Genomic DNA, 18721 nt, shown 5'->3' with positions numbered 1-18721 from the left:
AAAGCAATTAAATCAAAGCTTGTAGCAAACTCGCGCTGCTTATAAAATATCTATCGAAACTGAAACATAAATTGAAATGCAAGAACAAAGACTTCACATTTTATGCACAAAAGAACATTACATATTTATCAGCACAACGAAACTCACACCCCCTCTTATATGTTATGTTCATCTACAGGGAAGATTTACCTTTAAGATTACACTGTGACCCTAGTAATCCTCTCTTGTATCTGATTATTTGGTGATTTCTTGAAAGATGGCTTGGAAGTTGCGGGCCTGCGATGCATTGTCTTCACTCTCTTCTTCTTGGCCAATTTCTTCTCCAAATCTTTCACCCTTTCTGTCAAATTAGATATTATAGTTAATTGTTCGTTCCCAGCTTCAAGCAACTTTTGCATCATCTTCCTTAACTTCTCATTCTCCTCCAATAAGTTCTTATCAGTATCCATTTCTCCATCTTGCTTGGGAGGGTGCACATCTCTTAAAAGAGGTGATGCCACACGCTGTTCACACGTTTCCTCTGACAAACCTTCTTTGTTCTCAGCATCAACCTTAATTTCCTGCTCAGGTTGAGCCTCCTTGACCGCAACCTTTTCCTCTGGTGTTTCCCTAACACTTACTTCATTTACTTCCAAGCATGCATCTTCCTTGGCTACTCCGTGCCCATCATTTTCTGGGAATGCTGCTGTCACATATTGCTCATCATTTTCCACGCTTGACCCACTTTCAACCTTCGCATTCTCTGGCACATCCCCTTTGAGTCCCTCCTGCTCATACTCAACTTTTACCCAGTCATCTGATTCTCCATTAGATTGATTCTCTTTTTGATCTTCTAGTTTCTGATGCAGCTGAATGACTTGAGCTTCTTTAGACATATCATCTACTAAAGAAGAATGGGTTATTAGAGCTGGATTACATTCCTTTTCTCCACTTTGGAGGACTTGTGTGAAAGTTCTGCTTTCTTCATGCTTGTCAGAATTGGTCATATCATCACCACCACCACCACCAAATAAGCCAACTGGCAGCTCCTCCATTTCATGCATCTTCGAAGATTCTTCATTTTGTGCAAAATTGTCTCCTAAAACATTAATAACTTGCGAAATTTGTGGCTCTTCTTCCCCTTCAATTTCATTTTCCTTGTCCTTCCTAAAATTAATATTATCAACCTCTAAATCATCAATTACTCCTCGAGGCAATTCTTCCCAAGCTTTCATGTCCACCTCATTAACCTCATCGGGAATGCCTTCCAACTCAGATTTGATTTTGGGTTGCACCTCAGAAATATCGCAACCAGATGCCTCATCTTTACTTAATTTGTTGAAAGCCTCATCAACCGTTTCTTGTGGCAATAACTCCGGTTTCTCATTGAATGCTTGCTCAATTGGTGAGCTGAATCTAGACTTGCCATCCTCAAAAGGTAAACCGTGAACGACAGATTGTAACTTCTCATTATCATGGCTAGGATTATCATTCTTAAATGAGAGCTGATCTTGACCCCGCTCTAGCATATCATGACATACATGAACAATGCTGCCGGAAGAATTCCCAGATGCTGCAATTACTCCTGCTTGTTGCTCCATCGAACCATGGCTTTCTTGAATAATGCTGTCAGAAGAATACTTTCCTGACATTGGAACTTTCTCTTGTTGCTCTTGCATGCATTCTCCATTTGAGCCAACTGGGGGAGTCATGAGCTTCCCGATAGATGGGTCCTCTATGCACAGCTGAGATTTTTTGACAACAACAGAATCCAGCTTCTCTTGTAAGGAAGTGAGCTCTCTTGCAAGGGATTTTCTCATCTCCCTAAAACTTGGATGTAGGCCCTGATAGATCATAGAGTTAATAATAGAAATGTGAGAACTAAACTAGAAAGGAAATAATGGAGAAAAAGGAAACATATTAAATTTAACAAACCAAACTACTTATCCCTCTCCAACTAGAATGAGAGTCTAATTTTACTGTTAAAATGTCTTGCCTAATTTAAAATATAAGGGTTTGTATCATGTTAACTAGCAAGCATGCAAAATGAAACAAACGTCTAAAACAAGTTTAGATAGAATCATCATATATACCTGTATAGTATCCAACTTTAACAAGAGTCTCATTATGGTCTCTCCAATCGTGACTTTTTCCCTCTCATCGATTTGTTTGTTGGAAGATGCCTCTAAAGCTTGGATACTGCCCCTAACATCAGCCAAATGCTTACTGATTTCTGCTATCTGCTTTAATTTTTTCAATGGTTCCCATTTCCTCATTTGGAAACCACGATAAGCAGCTTGTATCAAAACAGCAGCTTCTGCATCTGACACAACCTTTCTCTCTTTTACATCCATTACTTCAATTGCTTCCTCTTTAATCATATCATCTGCCTTTCTTTCTGTTTCATTTTCATTAACCTTCTCGCCATTTGTCCAGCTATCTCCCATGCTCGTTAATGCAGAACTGTTTTTATGGACTTCAGTATTAGTGTTGGATGTTACTTGACTCTGAGTACCACCGATACGATCCTCAAGTTTCTTTTCACTTGATTTCTCCAATACTTTAGTGCTTTCCTTGATTGGCTTCCCGTCCTCAGTGGTGTTTGAATCTTTATGGAGTTTCGCATCTGCCTGGATCAAACCATGGCTCTCAGATCTATCCCTCTGCTCGTCATCTTTCTTTTCACGAGACATCTCCACCACCTCAATAGTTCGCTCTTTTGGCTTAGGTTCTGCAGTTACGTTTGACGCCCGTTGACACTCTACATTGGCCAAAGCCTTGTCATACATGCTAGATGAAGTAGATGACTTGGATGTTCCATTTGTAGATGTTACAGAACCTTTCTTTGAGGGACTTGGGGATCTTGAAGTTCCATTACTATTTTTTTTCATTGGGAGTGGGTCAACTCTCAGACAAACCGGAGGCAGTTTCGATGTTTTCTTTGGAGAACCGGATTGTCTTTTCACACTGCTTTCAGTCTCCTTCCCAGTCACATCTCCTTCTACTTGCTTTACAGGAATATCTCTTACTCTCTTTTCATGGCTCTCAGGTTCACTTCTTTGCAGTTCCATTTGCTTGATAGGGATATTCTCTTCACGATCCCCCACCTTCAAATCACTTCCATTCACATTGTTTCTGTCTGAAGCATCACCATTAGGACAAGAAAATATTGGAGCAGAATTGAGCACACAAGGCAAATTTTTAACAGAATTTGGTGAAGTGGTCTGTTGATCTTTCGTCCCTTCACCTTCCTGCACATTGTAGTTAGGAATCCAAATGACAGGAAATGGGATTTCTCTTCTATTTTTTTCACTTTGCTGATTTCGATTTGTTTTTCCACCCTCAGCCGGTGTCATGCTATTATCAATCTGCCAGTTCCTGTTTTTCCTCCCATTGCCATCCTGGATTGTGGTTGCAAGACTATTAATGTCAAATGGGAACCATCCGTTCCACGATTTAGGCTCCTGTCCATCATCCCTAGCATCCTCAGAAGGCTTTTTATCAAGCTGATCACCCACTTCTGTTGCCTCAGGCTTTACAAGCTCTCTATTGTCCATGTACTGGGGTGGCATCCATACAAACGGACATGGATGATTCTTCAACTGAAATGGATACACGACATTATTCACTTTCTTTTCAGCATCAGGTTCATGCTCTTCAATCTTCACGCCATTTCCTTCAATGTGGCTCAAAGGATGGTTAGGACACCCGCAACAATGATACTCTCTGGGCATGCATTTATCATATTCATATCTAGGCACATCCATAGTATAGTGTGGTGGAGGGGCATAAGGAACATAGAAAGGTTCTGGGCATGCAGGATAGCCTCCAGAAAAGGACACTGGCAACGAAGTTGGGACATGAGGATAGGCTGGTGCGTAGGGCCAGTAACCTGGGAATCTATGGTGGCCACCACAACAAAATTGCATCGGAGTAGGGTAACTATGGCCACCAATACAAGGCCAAGCTTTTTCATAAGTTGAGGCGGATTTGGGCGGATCCATGTTCATTTGAGGGGTAATTCCCTCCATAACAGGTTGATAATAACGAGGGAATGCCATATGGTTTCGCTGATAGGGGGGTGAGTCCATCCTATATGCAGGCATTATGTTCTCTCAGGTTTATTCACTTAAGGCTGCTAATCCGTTCAATTGATGAAATAAGTAAAGCACAAACTCTGTATTTGAAAAAGAGAACTACTAAGAACATAAATGACTGGGAAGCAATTTAAAAACACGATTTACGGTAAAGAACGGGACACAGTGACATTCACATGTTAAAGGACTACACAAAATGACATTCACATGTGAACAAGTTCCGAATGGCATAATAAATTATAAAGTCAAAATATGTTTTTTCTTCAATAAAAAACAACAAAATCTTACTATCTCCAGTCCTAATTATAAGAGCTAGTTGACTAATTTAAAGAGATTAAAAAAATAAGTTAAGTTAGTTATTTGCAATAAATAGGTATTGTCTTCTTAAAATATCTTTACTAATCAAAAAATTTGACTAGAACTACTATTATTAAAAGGACTACTTTAGAAACAAATACATAAATATGAGAGAAAAAGTAGATTGAAATCTTATAATTAGGATCAAAATAAAAATCAAATAAGGTCTTATATTAGAAACCAGAAGTAGTATCTTACTAGATGGGCAACATTAATCGATGCTACAGACCAAATCTTTAAATATATTGTTATTTTTTTCCTCTTCAATAACCGGATCACCAAAAGTACAAACAAATTTTAATTAAAGTGTACTTAGAATTGACTTTGGTAGATCACAGTTTAGGATTTTTAACCCAAACTTCAGCATTCTGACCAAAATTCTATCGCAAAATCAAACTAAACACTGATGAGAATAGACGACGGAAATATAAATATTCCAAAAAATTCCTTGATCACAATCATTTCATAAATAATGTCAACCAAATGGCCAATTCTTTACCATTTTAATGGAGGAAGACTAGTTCTGTAAGAAGTCTAGAACCGTTAAGGACTACTATTGCTCTAACTTTTCCCACACGTTCACAACCATAAATAACTCAGCCTTGATTACAGTTGTAGACTGTTGCATTTGATCTCCTCGTTTTAATTTAAAGCATTGTTGTCCAACATATCTGCACATCCCACACACTCACAACCTTGTTTCTTGAAACTAGAAACTAAATGTAACTCGCTTCACACGGCTCTGCCTTTTAATTTAATATCATAAGGAGACAACAACTACTCTGGACGACAGATCATTCCAAAATTTCTGTTGGTTCTTCATCCTAGAACTTCTCAGTATCCAATATAATCACTTAAACATCATAAAAAAATTCAACCTCGTCCAAACTCCAACGGGAGGAAAAAGTTCAAAATACTCCAAATAACACGTAAAAGCAAACATTTTGAATGATAAATGCAAACAATAAATAATAAAAACTCACATACATAAAGTTTCCACCTCTTAACTGTAATCTAACACATGACTGACCCGGTTTCAGTTTTCTACTTGTACCCACCATGTCAAGTTACTCATCAACCAGACATTATAATGGAAAGAGAAAGGTATTACTTACCGTATTTTCCTGGAAATCAAACAACAAAGCAGTTGGGAAAGCACCAGCCACACGGTTCCACACGATCCAAATGACTTAGTTATCGATGCAGAATCTATCCACCAACCAGAAGTCACGAATCAAAATTTGGTAGCGCTGTTTATAGAAACGATCAAAGCTGTTTGTGAAACTTTTGTTTGATAGTAGAAACGGAACAAAAATCCGTCCTTTATATTGGACATTGCGTGAAAACAGATATGACCGTTTGGACGAGAAAAATCTGCTTCCTTCATTTTCCAGACCTTTCCCGCGTCATCTGCTGGTGGAATCGTCTGGATTTTTCGCTTGGATCTTCCTGCCACGTGTATGCGCTCGCTGGCTCTAATCTAATGGGATCAGAAATTGAGTCCTTACAATCATTTTTGGGCCAATTTTGGGGCATGATGGGCCTCCTATTGTTATCCACAAACCATGATGTCCTCCAAAGTCCAAACTCTACGCCTCGACACTCTCCTTTGGGAAATCCCATACCTCACGAAGAAAGGAAGAAATATCATACCTCATCAGAAACTGAGCAGCAATCAGAGGAACAATGGTCCCGGATAGACTGAGAAGGGAAAAAAAAGCAATAAAAGAACTTATTAAATAATGTAATGTATTAAAAAAATTTGTTGTGTGTATTGAGATATTGATGATATGGAACGATTTATTGTTGGGATCTTTTACTATTCATCATGCACAGTATCTGGAATAGAATTGTTTACAATAGAATTTGTGCTTAAAAAAAAAATAAACTGACTTGAATTCAATTCAATTTTTTTGGTTCAGTTAATTTAGTTTTCAGTTTTTGATTCAGTTTTTATTTAAAGGAAATTTCAGTGTTAACAGGAAAACCATAAATAGTTTTTTTTTTTTTTAAATGGGTCTCTTTCTAAGTGGCCAGCCCTTTTATTAGAAAGGGCTAAACTCTGCTACAGTGCTACCCTAGCACAAGTCCAGAATTATCTGCGCTCCGGATCCATTGTACGACCGCCATCTCTTTACCATAGTAATCGTCTTCCTCTGTTCTTCATCACCAATATCCAAGTCCAACTTCAGCGACGCCTTTCACCACTCCCTCCTGCAGAATCGCGCTATTCGCCTAGCAGGTGAGAGAGGAGTTGGAACGATTCGGTCCCTCATTGCTTCGCCGTCGAGCACCGTCTTGAACTCGCGTCGTCTGTTGCCGCCATTGCTTTACCAGTTCGTGTCTTTCTTTCTCCCATCGCTTTTCCAAAAGGCATCGTATCAGGATTCAAACAAAGCAAGGAGTTTGCAAGGCTTGAAGCAATCTTCTCTCGTAAATCTCACCACTGTGCTTGTGTAACCAAAGAGATGGGTAGAGCGAAAAAAGGCCCCAAGTTTGCGGTCATGAAGAAGCTCGTCACCGCCAAAGCAATCAAAAAGTGAGATACATATTTTTCCCTCTGCATGCTTCTTGGAGTTTCGTAGTTGTTTAGTATTTATGATCTTCTTCTGGGTATGAATTTTATGTTGTGCTGAATTCAGCTATAAGGAAGAGGTGTTGAACCCTAAGAAGAAGGACCTTAGCAAGGAAAAGCTGCCCAGAAACGTGTAAGCAATCATGCTGACTGATCTTTGAATGTTAAACTTTATAATTACGAGACCTTGTATTTTTGTGACATTTGTTTTGATTTTTATTATGAAGCCCTTATTATCCTTCGTCGCTGTTTTTTGCGCACAACACTGAATTGGGACCCCCTTATCGTGTTTTGGTTGACACCAACTTTATCAATTTCTCCATTCAGAACAAAGTGAGTACGCCTTTTTTCTTTTTTAATCTTTTATCTTGGCTTTCATTCTATGTAGTTCTGCTTATATTAACTTTATACGCGTGGATCTAAGGGAATGGTGTGGTGTCTTACTTAAACTTTTCTTTGCTGCAGTTGGACTTAGAGAAGGGAATGATGGACTGTTTATATGCAAAATGTAAGTTTTAAGCAGGCTGCTATCTGTACTCTGTTAATTTATTCATTTGGTGAATTTTATGTGTGGCAGTAGAGTCATGGGTTCTAATCCGTTTACTAGCGATTAAGTTGCTTTTATAGCCCTTTTAGGGGGTAAAAGATGCTATTGGTTGATTGATTTCTGAATAAAATTTTTTTCTTGTTTTCAATTCATACATTCAAACTTTGTGTATTTTGGCATCCAGGTACTCCTTGTATCACAGATTGTGTGATGGCAGAGCTCGAGAAATTAGGCCAGAAATATCGTGTGGCTCTCAGGTAAACATTAATATAAATTATTTGATATTTGATTGTCGTATATTCTCATGTTTTAGCTGCAATTGTAAGATCAAAATTATTACTGGCATCCCTAGCATGTCCTGGTTTGTTGCATGTTTAGAGTTTGCTATTTTGAGTTATTTACTTGTGCTTTGGTTTAATTCCACTTTGCCCTTTGCAATGTTGAAGCGTCAATTTGCTCACATAAGGTTTATATCTTTAATTTCCTGTCTATTTCATAATGATAAATGCATGAATTGAACGTGACCGTGTTCCTAATTCCTTGAAAAAAGTTGCACTAATGGTTGCTGATAGACACTTGCAGCTTCGGGTAATAAGGGACTAAGCCACAATGAACCAAAGAACATTTTTGAAACCATGAAATGATAGTAGCTTATTAATCCAGTGAATTTCTCTAATTATTTCTTCCTTATCATAGTTTTTTGCCACCCTTCTTTTTCATTGTGTATTATTAATCATTTTTATCATACAGGCAATCACACAGCTGAGTAGTGGAAAAAACTAATCCTTGTTCTAGTTCACTTTCTGAGTAGCTGATTTATCAAATATTGTTCTATCTATGTGGCAGGATTGCAAAGGATCCTCGATTTGATAGGTTACCCTGTACTCACAAGGGGACCTATGCAGATGATTGCATTGTTGAGAGAGTTACTGAGGTGTGATTTATTTTGTAATTTCTATTCGGAAATATGACTTTATTTGTTAATTTCAAGCGTGTGAAACATATATTATACAGAGATTGGTAGCCTTTAATTGAGAGATCACTGGAAATTTAGGATTTCTTACCGTCTTTTTTTCCTCTTTGGCTTGGGCATTAGAGGAGGGGGTAAGGGTTTGAGTCTCTTAGCGGTGCGCTTATCCGGAAGGGGATTTCTCCTCCGCCCTTCCCCTGCTCTACCCTCCCTTTTCCTTTAAAGATCCAATGGATCATATTTAAAAGTCTAATAAAAATAAATATTATTATAATTTTATTTTAAATGCATAAATAAATTTAAACTGAAAACTGTAAACAGTTCACATTTTTTCAATTTTTTTGATACAGTTGTGAATCTTTCAGATACAGTTTTAATAGTTTAAATTTATTTAATGCATTTTGAAATAAAATTGTGATAATATTTATTTTTATAATATGTTAAATATGAACCATTGGATCAAAAGATCCAGTGATTGTGATGTAAGGTGACGGTAGAGGAGGGGTAGAGAATTGGAAAAGTAGAGGAGAGAATCCTCTTCCGTGCTTATCTACCCAAAATCTTTCTAAGAAAGTGGTAGATGGTAGATTCCATGGGTAAATATTGTCTGGGTGGCAATTGTTTTCCTGGTATCATCTGACGTTTCAGAAATCTTAATTGCCTATGCTGTATTTTATTAGTTAACTGGTATCCTTCTCTATCTTTCATTGAAGTGTGAGTCGGGGCATGTGTATCTGCTGCTTGTTTAATCATTGTTCTTTTTATCCTATTCACCACAAAGCATTTTGTTGGTTGCAGTTTAGGTGCTTCATTGTTGCAACATGTGATCGAGACCTGAAGCGAAGGATCCGCAAGGTAAAGTGAAGAATTGTTATTCTACCTTCCATTGTTGAAATTGGACCCTAGTGTGTGAACTTGGTTTTGTTGCAGATTCCTGGTGTACCTATCATGTATATCACTAAACACAAGTATTCAATTGAGCGGTTGCCTGAGGCAACAATTGGGGGAGGTAAATATGTATTTAAAAGCTTTACTTACAAACCTAATAATAATTATGAGTATCTAGTAGATATTTCGCATCTGATTTGCCATGTGAAAATGACTGCCTTTCTTTAGTGCAAAGGGCAAACCAAACGGGGTCTAGGTTTTTGGAATATGATACAATCCGAGTCCTCCTAAACTCATGGGGTCCTCTTAAATGAAATAAAATACGACTTTGGTAGTTGATGAACAAGTTCCTGATTTTCTAGTGAACAGTGTCCAGAAAATGATCATTAATCCACCGGGCAATTTAAGACTTTTTCCTTCACTTTTTTAAAGGCATTTTTACTATAGTTACCTCTACTGAGCTGATTTCGCATTTGTGGCCTTCAATGCAGCTCCAAGAATCTGATTATTTGGGTTGCATAGCAAGTGATAGAAGTGAATCTCCATTGATGGGAGCTTGATCGAAGTTAATCTCGTTTTTCGCCTAATATATGTTTTGTTACTTCTAGTTTTGTGGCCATATTTTTCTTTCGGTTCAGGTTGGATTGGGGCTCGTGATGGGGTGGGGGCGGGGGAATATGAGCAGAGACTTGGGGTTCAATCTGTTTTCCGTTGTAACGGGGGAAAAAAAATCACAAGCGCGCGCGCGCACACATATATAGATGTTTTACGTCACTTAATATCGTGCTCTACTATTCTTTAACGTATCATTCTTTTACGTATATTTTTCGGTTGAAAATGATGATACTGAAGATTTCATATTTCGGTATGGAAAATTTAGAGCATGTTAGTGCCTAGAAATACCTTGCTGATTTGATACTCTTCCGATTCTTAATATCAAACTTATTTAACTAATTTGATTAGATTAAGGGTGTTAGGTAAGTTAGTTAATTAAATAAAATATTATAATTATTTTTTTTAATATCTTTTTTTTTGTCTTATTTGATTATGATTAAGAGAATATTAATAGAAGTAATTTAGAAAAAATTGATAAATGTGATGAATTTATACCTGACATTGAGTAGTAGTTAATAGTTAGTTGACGGGGTTTTGAGAGATTTTTTTTTAAATGTTTAATATATATTTTATTGATTATCATGTATCAAGATGGACAAATAACCAGCCAAACCAAGAGAAAAGTGTAAACAAAATAATGTCTTCGACACCGATTATTTTCTTTTATTTTGGTTGAAAGCAATGTCATACCAATTCATTTGTGTTCGCTGCATCAAAACAATTAAAAGTAGTACGAAAATGTTTTCCCAACAAATTTAAATATTATGCTCTAAAACTATAGTTACCCTTTATAAATGTGCTGGACGCAATGCTAGATGATAAAATATTACCTTCAGTCATTACTATAAGAGTTAACTGATTGATTTGACCAAATTAAAAAAGTCAGTTAAGTTTGTTATTTATAATAAATAAGTGTTGTCTTACTTAAAATATCATTGTAAATCAGGTGTTATTTTTTTTGATAATAATTAATCAAGTGTTATTTGATTAAATATTTAACATATGTAATTACTACAAAGGTGTCTTTAAAAAAATAAATAAATATAAGAGATAAAGTATATTAGAGTTTTATATTTAAGATCAAATTAAAAGTCAAACTAATTCTTATATTAAAAAATAAAGGTAGTATTTTAGAGGATCTCACTCTCAATTAAATATACATATTTTTCAAATGATTAGTTTTTAATTTATATAAATTAATAAAAAAAATTGGTTTTCAATTGGCATTTTAAAATTTCATTCTTCGTTGTTGTTCTTTTTCTTCTACTTTTTTTCCTTATTATCCTTTCAAGAAAAAATCATTTTAAAGATACCTGTACTTTTTATTAATTTTTATTTTAATATGTATATATATATGTGTGTGTTTTTTTAATTAAATCTTTCCTTATATTACAATTTTTTGTAATATAAAAATAAAAAAAAGAATATTGATATATTTTTTTTGAGCTGAAAAAGAATATTGATATTTAAACCGTTATATACAAGAAACGGAAAAACAGAAACAGCGCGAGAGACGAGAGCTGGAGCGCGCGCCACAGCCCGGAAGAGAAAAATGAGCGCGACAAACGCTTGTCACTCAATTGCGCTTTTGCGTTTGCAGACGCAGGCTTCAGCTTCATCCCAGGCTGTGCTCCACAGAACTGTCACCTTCTTCACCCCAAGAAGGAAGATTCACACAAACAAGCCTCCCACTCCCGCTTGTGTCTTCAACAGTGGTCGCAAGGTCATCGCCAACTCCAATTCTGCCTCATCCACTACCCCTACTTCCGTAGTATCATCCGATGCTGCTGAGACCGTGTTGGATTTGGGAGTTCTAAAGAAAAACTGCCGCAAGTGGCAGTGGAAGGGTCAGTATGCCATCAATTACTTTGTTTCTTCTGATTTAGATTTACCTCAGTCGTCGCAGTCCGGTCCTCCTCTGCTCCTCGTTCATGGCTTCGGTGCATCGATTCCTCATTGGCGCAGGTAATTGGGTGAATGCCCTGGTTTATCTATTGTTGTTGTTAATATTGCTTCCCATCCACCCATTTCTTTTGCAAGTTATTATCCATGTTTATCACTTTCTTGTGGTGTGTTAATAGCCACAATAAATAAACTAAATATTCGCACATGGGAAGACTATGGATTAACCATAACAGTTCCACTTCTGCTGCAAATCATACTTAGTAGGATCATTTTTCATCAAATTGAAATTAAATATCACCATTTGTGATGCTTTTCTAATTTAAAAACATTTAATTTAATTATACTAGGAAATATTTCCTGACTAGAATTGCCGATCACCGTCTTATAGCAAGGTTCTAATATCATTCGAGTGATCTGATTCCTGACTAGAATTACCGATCATCCGCTTGCAGCAACATTAATTATCCCGGCATTTGACAGCCAAAAGTGGATTAGTCCAAAATGTATGCTTTTACGTACTTCTAGGCTCTTAGACTCGTTATATCCTAGTCAGGACTAATGGACTAGCATAATTCCTTTGATAGATGACACAATTTGTTCTGTCATTGGCTTTCCTCTGTTTGAGCATTCAGTACATGAATCGCTAAATATTTCAGATGTGAAACAGGACAAGATAGAGGAAGGCTCGTCAGTTTATATATATCCTACTCAAGAGTAGCCTTTTCAGTCTTGTTCACGTATATTTTTCCAACATGTTTGGCACTCTTTCAGGAATATTAAGACATTAGCTCACAATTATACTGTTTATGCCGTTGATCTTCTTGGTTTTGGGGCATCCGATAAGCCTGCGGGCTTCTCGTATACCATGGAAACATGGGCTGAGGTATCTCTTTGTTGAGTTTTAGTTGGACATTAACTCTTCCACAGTGTAAATATGTCATGCTGATTCAGTTTTCACTATAAACAGTTGATCCTGGATTTCTTGGATGAAGTTATTCAGAAGCCAACTGTATTAATTGGGAATTCTGTTGGTAGTCTTGCTTGCGTTATTGCTGCCTCAGGTATGTTTGGCACAGATCTCAAGCCGAATCATTATTTCTGTGTCAATGGATCAGTCCGGTAGAATTTGCATCAAAAACATATTGCATGCCTTACTTCTGCATCATAGTCCCCAACCAGATTCAAGTCAGACTCTTGTTCGAGGACTCGTTCTGTTAAATTGTGCTGGTGGTATGAACAACAAGGCCATAGTTGATGACTGGAGAATCAAGCTGTTATTACCTTTGCTTTGGCTGATTGACTTTTTATTGAAGCAAAAGGGAATTGCCTCAGCAATTTTCGAGCGTGTTAAACAGAGGTATTCTCTCTAAAATGGGCTGTATTACTTTCAAAATTTTAGAATAGTCATTCTAAAAATAATGCATGCTTGGGTGCAGAGAAAACTTGAGGGACATATTATTGTCTGTGTATGGAAACAAGGAGTCTGTAGATGAAGAACTAGTGGAGGTAATACTACACTGTGTTGACCCTTTGCCATTCAATCAAACTTAGTTGCAAAATATGATCTGTTTCGCATTTTATAGTTATAAAAAATTGAACGAAGCACCTGATTGTTTACATATAAATAGCTTGGCATTATGACTGTGTATATGCAGATTATTAGAGAACCGGCAAATGATGTGGGGGCTTTGGATGCCTTTGTTTCCATAGTAACGGGGCCACCAGGGCCTAATCCAGTGCAGCTGATGCCAAGAATCTCCCTGCCCGTTTTAGTTTTGTGGGGAGATCAAGACCCATTCACTCCAATTGATGGTCCTGTTGGCAAATACTTCTCTTCATTGCCTTCTCGTCAAGCCAACGTTAAACTCTTTATGCTGGAAGGGGTTGGACATTGCCCTCATGATGACAGGCCTGTCTCCGTCCATGAAAAGCTCCTTCCCTGGCTAGCCTCTCTTCCAACTTCATAGCGGAGTTTGCTTTGAGCCAAATGCTTGGAGCCTTGAGTCCTTTCTAGAGTGACATTTCAAAAGCATGTATTATTCTTCCTCATTAATGGAGGGGATCCAATCTGCAAATGCTTTAACCGGATGTCCACATGTTAGAAATAAGAAACGTTCTTCGATATCGCCAACAAAAATAGCTGAATTAGCCATGCACCTGGCATCTCTGTATTGATCATGTTGGTTCTTCATCTATGCCGTCTTTGGAAGATTGGCAGCATTGTATAGTACAGCATAATTTTATAAAATATGGGACTATCATGTTTTGATCGGTCGATAAGAGTTTTCAGCTTTTACTATTGAATTCTGCTGCCTTCTGTGATACAAAACCTACCCTACGATGTTTTGGTTCTACTTTTCCCCCTGATTTTTTTTTGTGCATAATCTAAAATTTATAATTGTGCCAGTGACTCTTAAATTCGTAATTCCATGAAGAAAAAAGACTAATTGTTATTTATTTATATTTGTTTTTAGTTACTAAGATTCGTAATAAAAAAAAAAAACCGACTGGTATCTACATATTTAATAATATCATTCTATAATTTGTATAGATAAATGTTCCTTTTAAAAAATTTGTAATTTTATTGAATTGTGCTATTACACTGAGAAAATAGGGAAAATCTAAAAAACAAATGATTATTGAATTTTAAAATTTCCAATTAGCATTGGTTATCACACTCTGTAAAAAAAAAAAAAGATTACACTCGAAAAATAAATGACAACACATTTTTGTCATTATTCTTAATTTGAAATTTTGAGATTCAATAGTCATTTTTTTAGGATTTTTCTGAGAAAATATCTTATTTGTTTTCCTTTCAAGTTTTCAACTAATCAATCAATCTATTGCTGGCAAAAATAAAAATCAATCTAGCCGCTGAAAGGGGAAAAATATGAATCCAATCCTTCACACGTTTTTTTTTCCCCCGCCTTGACTATACTTGAGGTTCAAATATTTCAGCAAAAGGAGGTTTTTTTTTTTTTGCGCAACAAAAGAGTGTAATTTTTCACGAGGGGAAAAAAAAAAAAAACATTTTGACCCGCAGGCATAGCAGCCAAAGAATACATTCTGATCCAAACCCAGAAGCAAACAGAAACCACCACGGACGAGACATAAGAGGGCGGAGGCGCGAAGGATTCGCTTACGTCACTGGCAGCGATGGCATGTCAAAACCTCTGTAAATCAAGTATGGCTATAAGACTTGGCAGGGCTAGCGATTCTCTTTCCCGGATTTGCACTTCTCACCGTCATCCTCTTCATCCTCGTCATGCTTCACCGTCCTTCTCCTCTCATCTTCTTTCTTCCTTATCCTCTTCATCTTCTTGCCTCCTCAAAGCCTACGCTGTATCCTCTACATTTCCTTTAACAGGTACAAGGAGGACTTTCCTCTGGTTCCTGCAGCAACATCCACACCAGCACCGTAGCTTGCTCTGGTGCTCGAATTACAGTAATGCTACAAATGCCTCTGTCGATACTGTTGCTGAGGGCTTGGGCAAAAGGTACTTGGAATTGACGGACGAAGAACTCTTGCGGCAGTGCGACATGGATACCTTCAAGTCTTCTGGTCCAGGTGGTCAGCACCGGAACAAGCGCGAGTCTGCGGTTCGCCTCAAGCACATTCCCACTGGTATTATTGCTCAGGTTATTTCCTATCTATCACCTTTACGATTTCGTTTTGGAACTCATTCACAAGGTGCGCCTCTTGCATTTCATTTTAGGCTGCTGAGGATCGATCACAGCACAAGAATCGTGCATCCGCCTTAACTCGCCTCCGTGCTCTGATAGCTCTTAAAGGTATTATTGCCTTGCCTTACCAATTTGGCTGTGCTTAATTTACAGTCCTGAAAATCTTGGCTGTAACTTATTGTTTTCGTATGTAATAACTGAAGTTAAATGAATTTTATTTACTCATAGGTTTTCTCATATTTGTGACTAACTTGACCAAAATATGTTTATTTTATACTGATAATTAACAATGATTTTGCTGATTGATATAAATTCATCTCTTGAGCTAGTCAGGAGCACTGTGGATCTCGATGCTTATTTACCGCCTCAAGAGCTTCTGCAAATACTTCCTGCTAAGTCATCCATTAGAGGATCGGATTGTGGTCCTCGAATTGGACCAAACAACCCTAAATTTGTTTTGGTATGTCTCTTTGTGCAAGGCGCATAGCATGTCTTTCTATGTGTTAGTTGCTACTCATTTCTTCTTTTTTCTTCTTATAATAATCAGTATACAGAATTTGCAACTTAGTCACATAATGGGAATTAGAGACAATCATGTCATAGTTGATGTCCTTTTCCACAGGGAATGCAAGCTCTATTGGATCTCATTTTTGCAGTCGGGGGCTCTATCTCCGAAGCTGCAAAATTTCTCGGGTACATTTTATGTTTAAGGTTTTTTTTTTTTAAAAAAAAAAAACTTTTCCCCTATAGATTATGACTAAGAAATTGGATATAAGATAAATCAATATTAATTGAGGTTTAATGAAGAAAATATGTAACGTAGTTTAATGCTTATTTAAATACAAGCGTTTGATGTCCGGCAGAGGGGGAAAAAAAGTACAAGCGTTTGATGACTGCTTCTTTAGGATGTCCTCGTACAATGAAGATTTAGTTTAGACATGAGGGTGATATGTATCGAGGCTGACTTCCCTCTTAGACTTATTTGAACGTTTTCATGTTTGATATGGCATGATATAATAAAAAGGCTGACTTTCCTGTTAGACTTATCTGAACGTTTTCATGTTTATTATGGTATTTAATTTAAATATTGCAGATTAAGCACAGGAGCACTGTCCCGGTTGATCCTCTCGGATGATTCTCTTAGAATGGCAGTAAATGAGCTGAGGGCATCAAGGGTAAATTTAGTGATGGCTTATCTTCAGAATATGGCAGTAATTATCTAATTTATTTACAATCTGATTTGTACAATAGCGGGATGTTACTTTTTTGAACCCAAAAAAATAAAAAAAAATTTGACCTCTTCATTTTGGGTATAAAGTCAGTGAGCAAAAATGTGAGCCATAGTGAAGGCATTAGTCTGAATGTCTTGGAACCGTAAAAAGAAGAAATACTATCTGGGAGAGAGAAGATACAAGTAAAGAGAATACTTCAAGTATTGAAACCGTAGCTCTAAATATTGCCTGCGAGAGGGAACATACAAATCAAGAGAATACTAAGCACAAGAGAGATTATACTTTTGAATTTTGGACATTTGTCTGTCATTCAATCTTGGAACCGTGAGTAACTCCAAATTGGCCGTTTTCTGTCATTGAAAGGAATGGTCACTTCAACATCTATTGACACCTATGCTGTATGTTTCTAATTAAGAAACGTACCTTTCAGACATTGCATCCAGATGATCTTGTAAAAACCTTTATTTGAATTACTCAAAAAGTAATCTTTCCTTTAGTCGATCCAAATGACCTTCTTCTTAACTTCTCACCATGGGACCACCGCATAGCTGCTTAATGAGTTCTTATATATGCTATGCACTAGCTTTTTGTTTTTCTACGAACGGTCTTCACTTCTAAAGAGATTTACCCTTTTGACAACTAGTAACAGTGAATCTTTTTCCTGGATCATTAACAGGGTATGAAGCCTCTTAAGTAGGAGTTCTCAAATTGTTATTATAGACGCAGGTACAGTTTACTCTCAATTCTTTACAGTTAACATCTTTGATTTAATTATGGGAAAAACAAAACAAGATAGTGCGGGTTCTATGGAAGTTGGATGCAAAATGGAAAATTAAATCTTCATCCACAATTCAATTTGTAGACATCAAGTTATTTTGAAATTTTTTTATGTTTGTATGTTGTTTCTATTAACTTTTAGAACTTGTGGTTTAATCATAAAAAAAATTCAGCTTGTGTTAGGGTGATTGGCTTTATTTTTTTTCGCAGTTCATTTTATCTGCATTATTCTTTCCATCACATAAATAGTTAATGGTTCTATTTGATTTCAAATTTTGAACTTGAGGTCCCCTCCTTTTTATGTATCATTGAATATGTTAGTCGTTTGACACCAAGTTAAAGCCATTTTTTGGCCAACCAGCAGATATCTGAGTGTATTCTCAGTTAATATATTTTAAACTCCTGTCTTCAATAGTTACCAGGTTGTCGGGTGGTACAAGGAGATCAATGGGAGGAAACCAAAAAGTTGAGAACCTGATGGCCGGCTAATTGTTGACTGATACAGAATCAGTGCCATGATAATTCAAATGGTCTCAACAATTGCATGTTCTGCATAATTTGAGATGGCTGTCATTATCCTCCAAACAAGCCTTGAAAAACTCGAACTGGAAGGCTTTGAGCACCAAATTAGGTGCCTTTTCCTTGCTTAGAAATTCTTGCCCGGCTTCCTCCGTCAGTCCCAGTTAACCTGGGTGAAGTTCATATTGATGTATACCCAGAAAAAAATGGAATTCATATGGATAAATATTACAGTTCTTATCCCTCAAACAAAGCACAGCCAGTTTTATTCTCGTAAGTATGATTGACGAATAATGCAGATTCCGCCGTATATGAAGCTCAATGTTGCGAAGGTCTAGTTTAATCATATGGCATTGTTTATGATTAGCGGAGCCATCAAGGCTGTTATTACATTCTCAAAATAATGGAGCGAGGGGAGAAAAATGGACCACCATTTTCCACCGGATATAGCGGTCACTAAGAGTAAACCCAACAGAAATCAACTTCTCTTTTACTTCCTCCATTGGAATGGATGTAGTATTTGTAGTTTTGGCAACTTAACAGGGCTATTTAGATATGTTAATTTTTCGGATGATT

General features: G+C 36.9%; 4 protein-coding genes across 13 annotated transcripts; 3 read left to right on the top strand and 1 right to left on the bottom strand.

The window, feature by feature from the left end:
• Window positions 1-48: 48 nt before the first annotated feature.
• On the bottom strand, window positions 49-5763 carry LOC114726752 (BAG family molecular chaperone regulator 6). The gene is made up of 3 exons (XM_028913442.1): window positions 5549-5763; window positions 2073-4156; window positions 49-1823 (listed from the first exon to the last, which is right to left on the bottom strand). Exons 2-3 carry the CDS (start codon window positions 4083-4085, stop codon window positions 198-200), a joined length of 3639 nt encoding a protein of 1212 aa, XP_028769275.1. The 5' UTR covers window positions 4086-4156; window positions 5549-5763; the 3' UTR covers window positions 49-197.
• Window positions 5764-6505: 742 nt separating this feature from the next.
• On the top strand, window positions 6506-10288 carry LOC114726758 (rRNA-processing protein FCF1 homolog). The gene is made up of 9 exons (XM_028913455.1): window positions 6506-6972; window positions 7076-7141; window positions 7236-7341; window positions 7474-7516; window positions 7740-7812; window positions 8402-8489; window positions 9324-9380; window positions 9456-9534; window positions 9905-10288. The coding sequence occupies exons 1-9, from the start codon at window positions 6902-6904 to the stop codon at window positions 9916-9918; spliced, it is 597 nt and encodes a 198-aa protein (XP_028769288.1). The 5' UTR covers window positions 6506-6901; the 3' UTR covers window positions 9919-10288.
• Window positions 10289-11546: 1258 nt separating this feature from the next.
• LOC114726754 (pheophytinase, chloroplastic) lies at window positions 11547-14285 on the top strand. The gene is made up of 6 exons (XM_028913446.1): window positions 11547-11993; window positions 12705-12816; window positions 12901-12994; window positions 13113-13290; window positions 13370-13439; window positions 13589-14285. Exons 1-6 carry the CDS (start codon window positions 11581-11583, stop codon window positions 13898-13900), a joined length of 1179 nt encoding a protein of 392 aa, XP_028769279.1. The 5' UTR covers window positions 11547-11580; the 3' UTR covers window positions 13901-14285.
• Window positions 14286-15046: 761 nt separating this feature from the next.
• On the top strand, window positions 15047-18455 carry LOC114726755 (uncharacterized). Of its 10 annotated transcripts, XM_028913453.1 has the most exons (8): window positions 15057-15117; window positions 15301-15572; window positions 15650-15725; window positions 15947-16077; window positions 16240-16310; window positions 16711-16828; window positions 17526-17575; window positions 18042-18455. In XM_028913453.1, exons 1-7 carry the CDS (start codon window positions 15090-15092, stop codon window positions 17544-17546), a joined length of 717 nt encoding a protein of 238 aa, XP_028769286.1. In that variant the 5' UTR covers window positions 15057-15089; the 3' UTR covers window positions 17547-17575; window positions 18042-18455. The 10 variants fall into 10 exon arrangements, 7 of the variants coding, with proteins under 7 accessions (XP_028769284.1, XP_028769283.1, XP_028769281.1 ...); XR_003738525.1 differs by having other exon boundaries at window positions 15047-15572; window positions 15951-16077; window positions 16711-16792; XR_003738524.1 differs by having other exon boundaries at window positions 15047-15572; window positions 16221-16310; window positions 16711-16792; window positions 18049-18085.
• The last annotated feature ends 266 nt before the right edge of the window (window positions 18456-18721 follow it).

Source organism: Neltuma alba, unplaced genomic scaffold, assembly GCF_004799145.2.
Source record: "Neltuma alba isolate B1F8T4 unplaced genomic scaffold, ASM479914v2 tig00012402_pilon, whole genome shotgun sequence".
Lineage (NCBI taxonomy): Eukaryota > Viridiplantae > Streptophyta > Magnoliopsida > Fabales > Fabaceae > Neltuma > Neltuma alba.
This window is presented reverse-complemented; position numbering and strand designations above follow the sequence as displayed.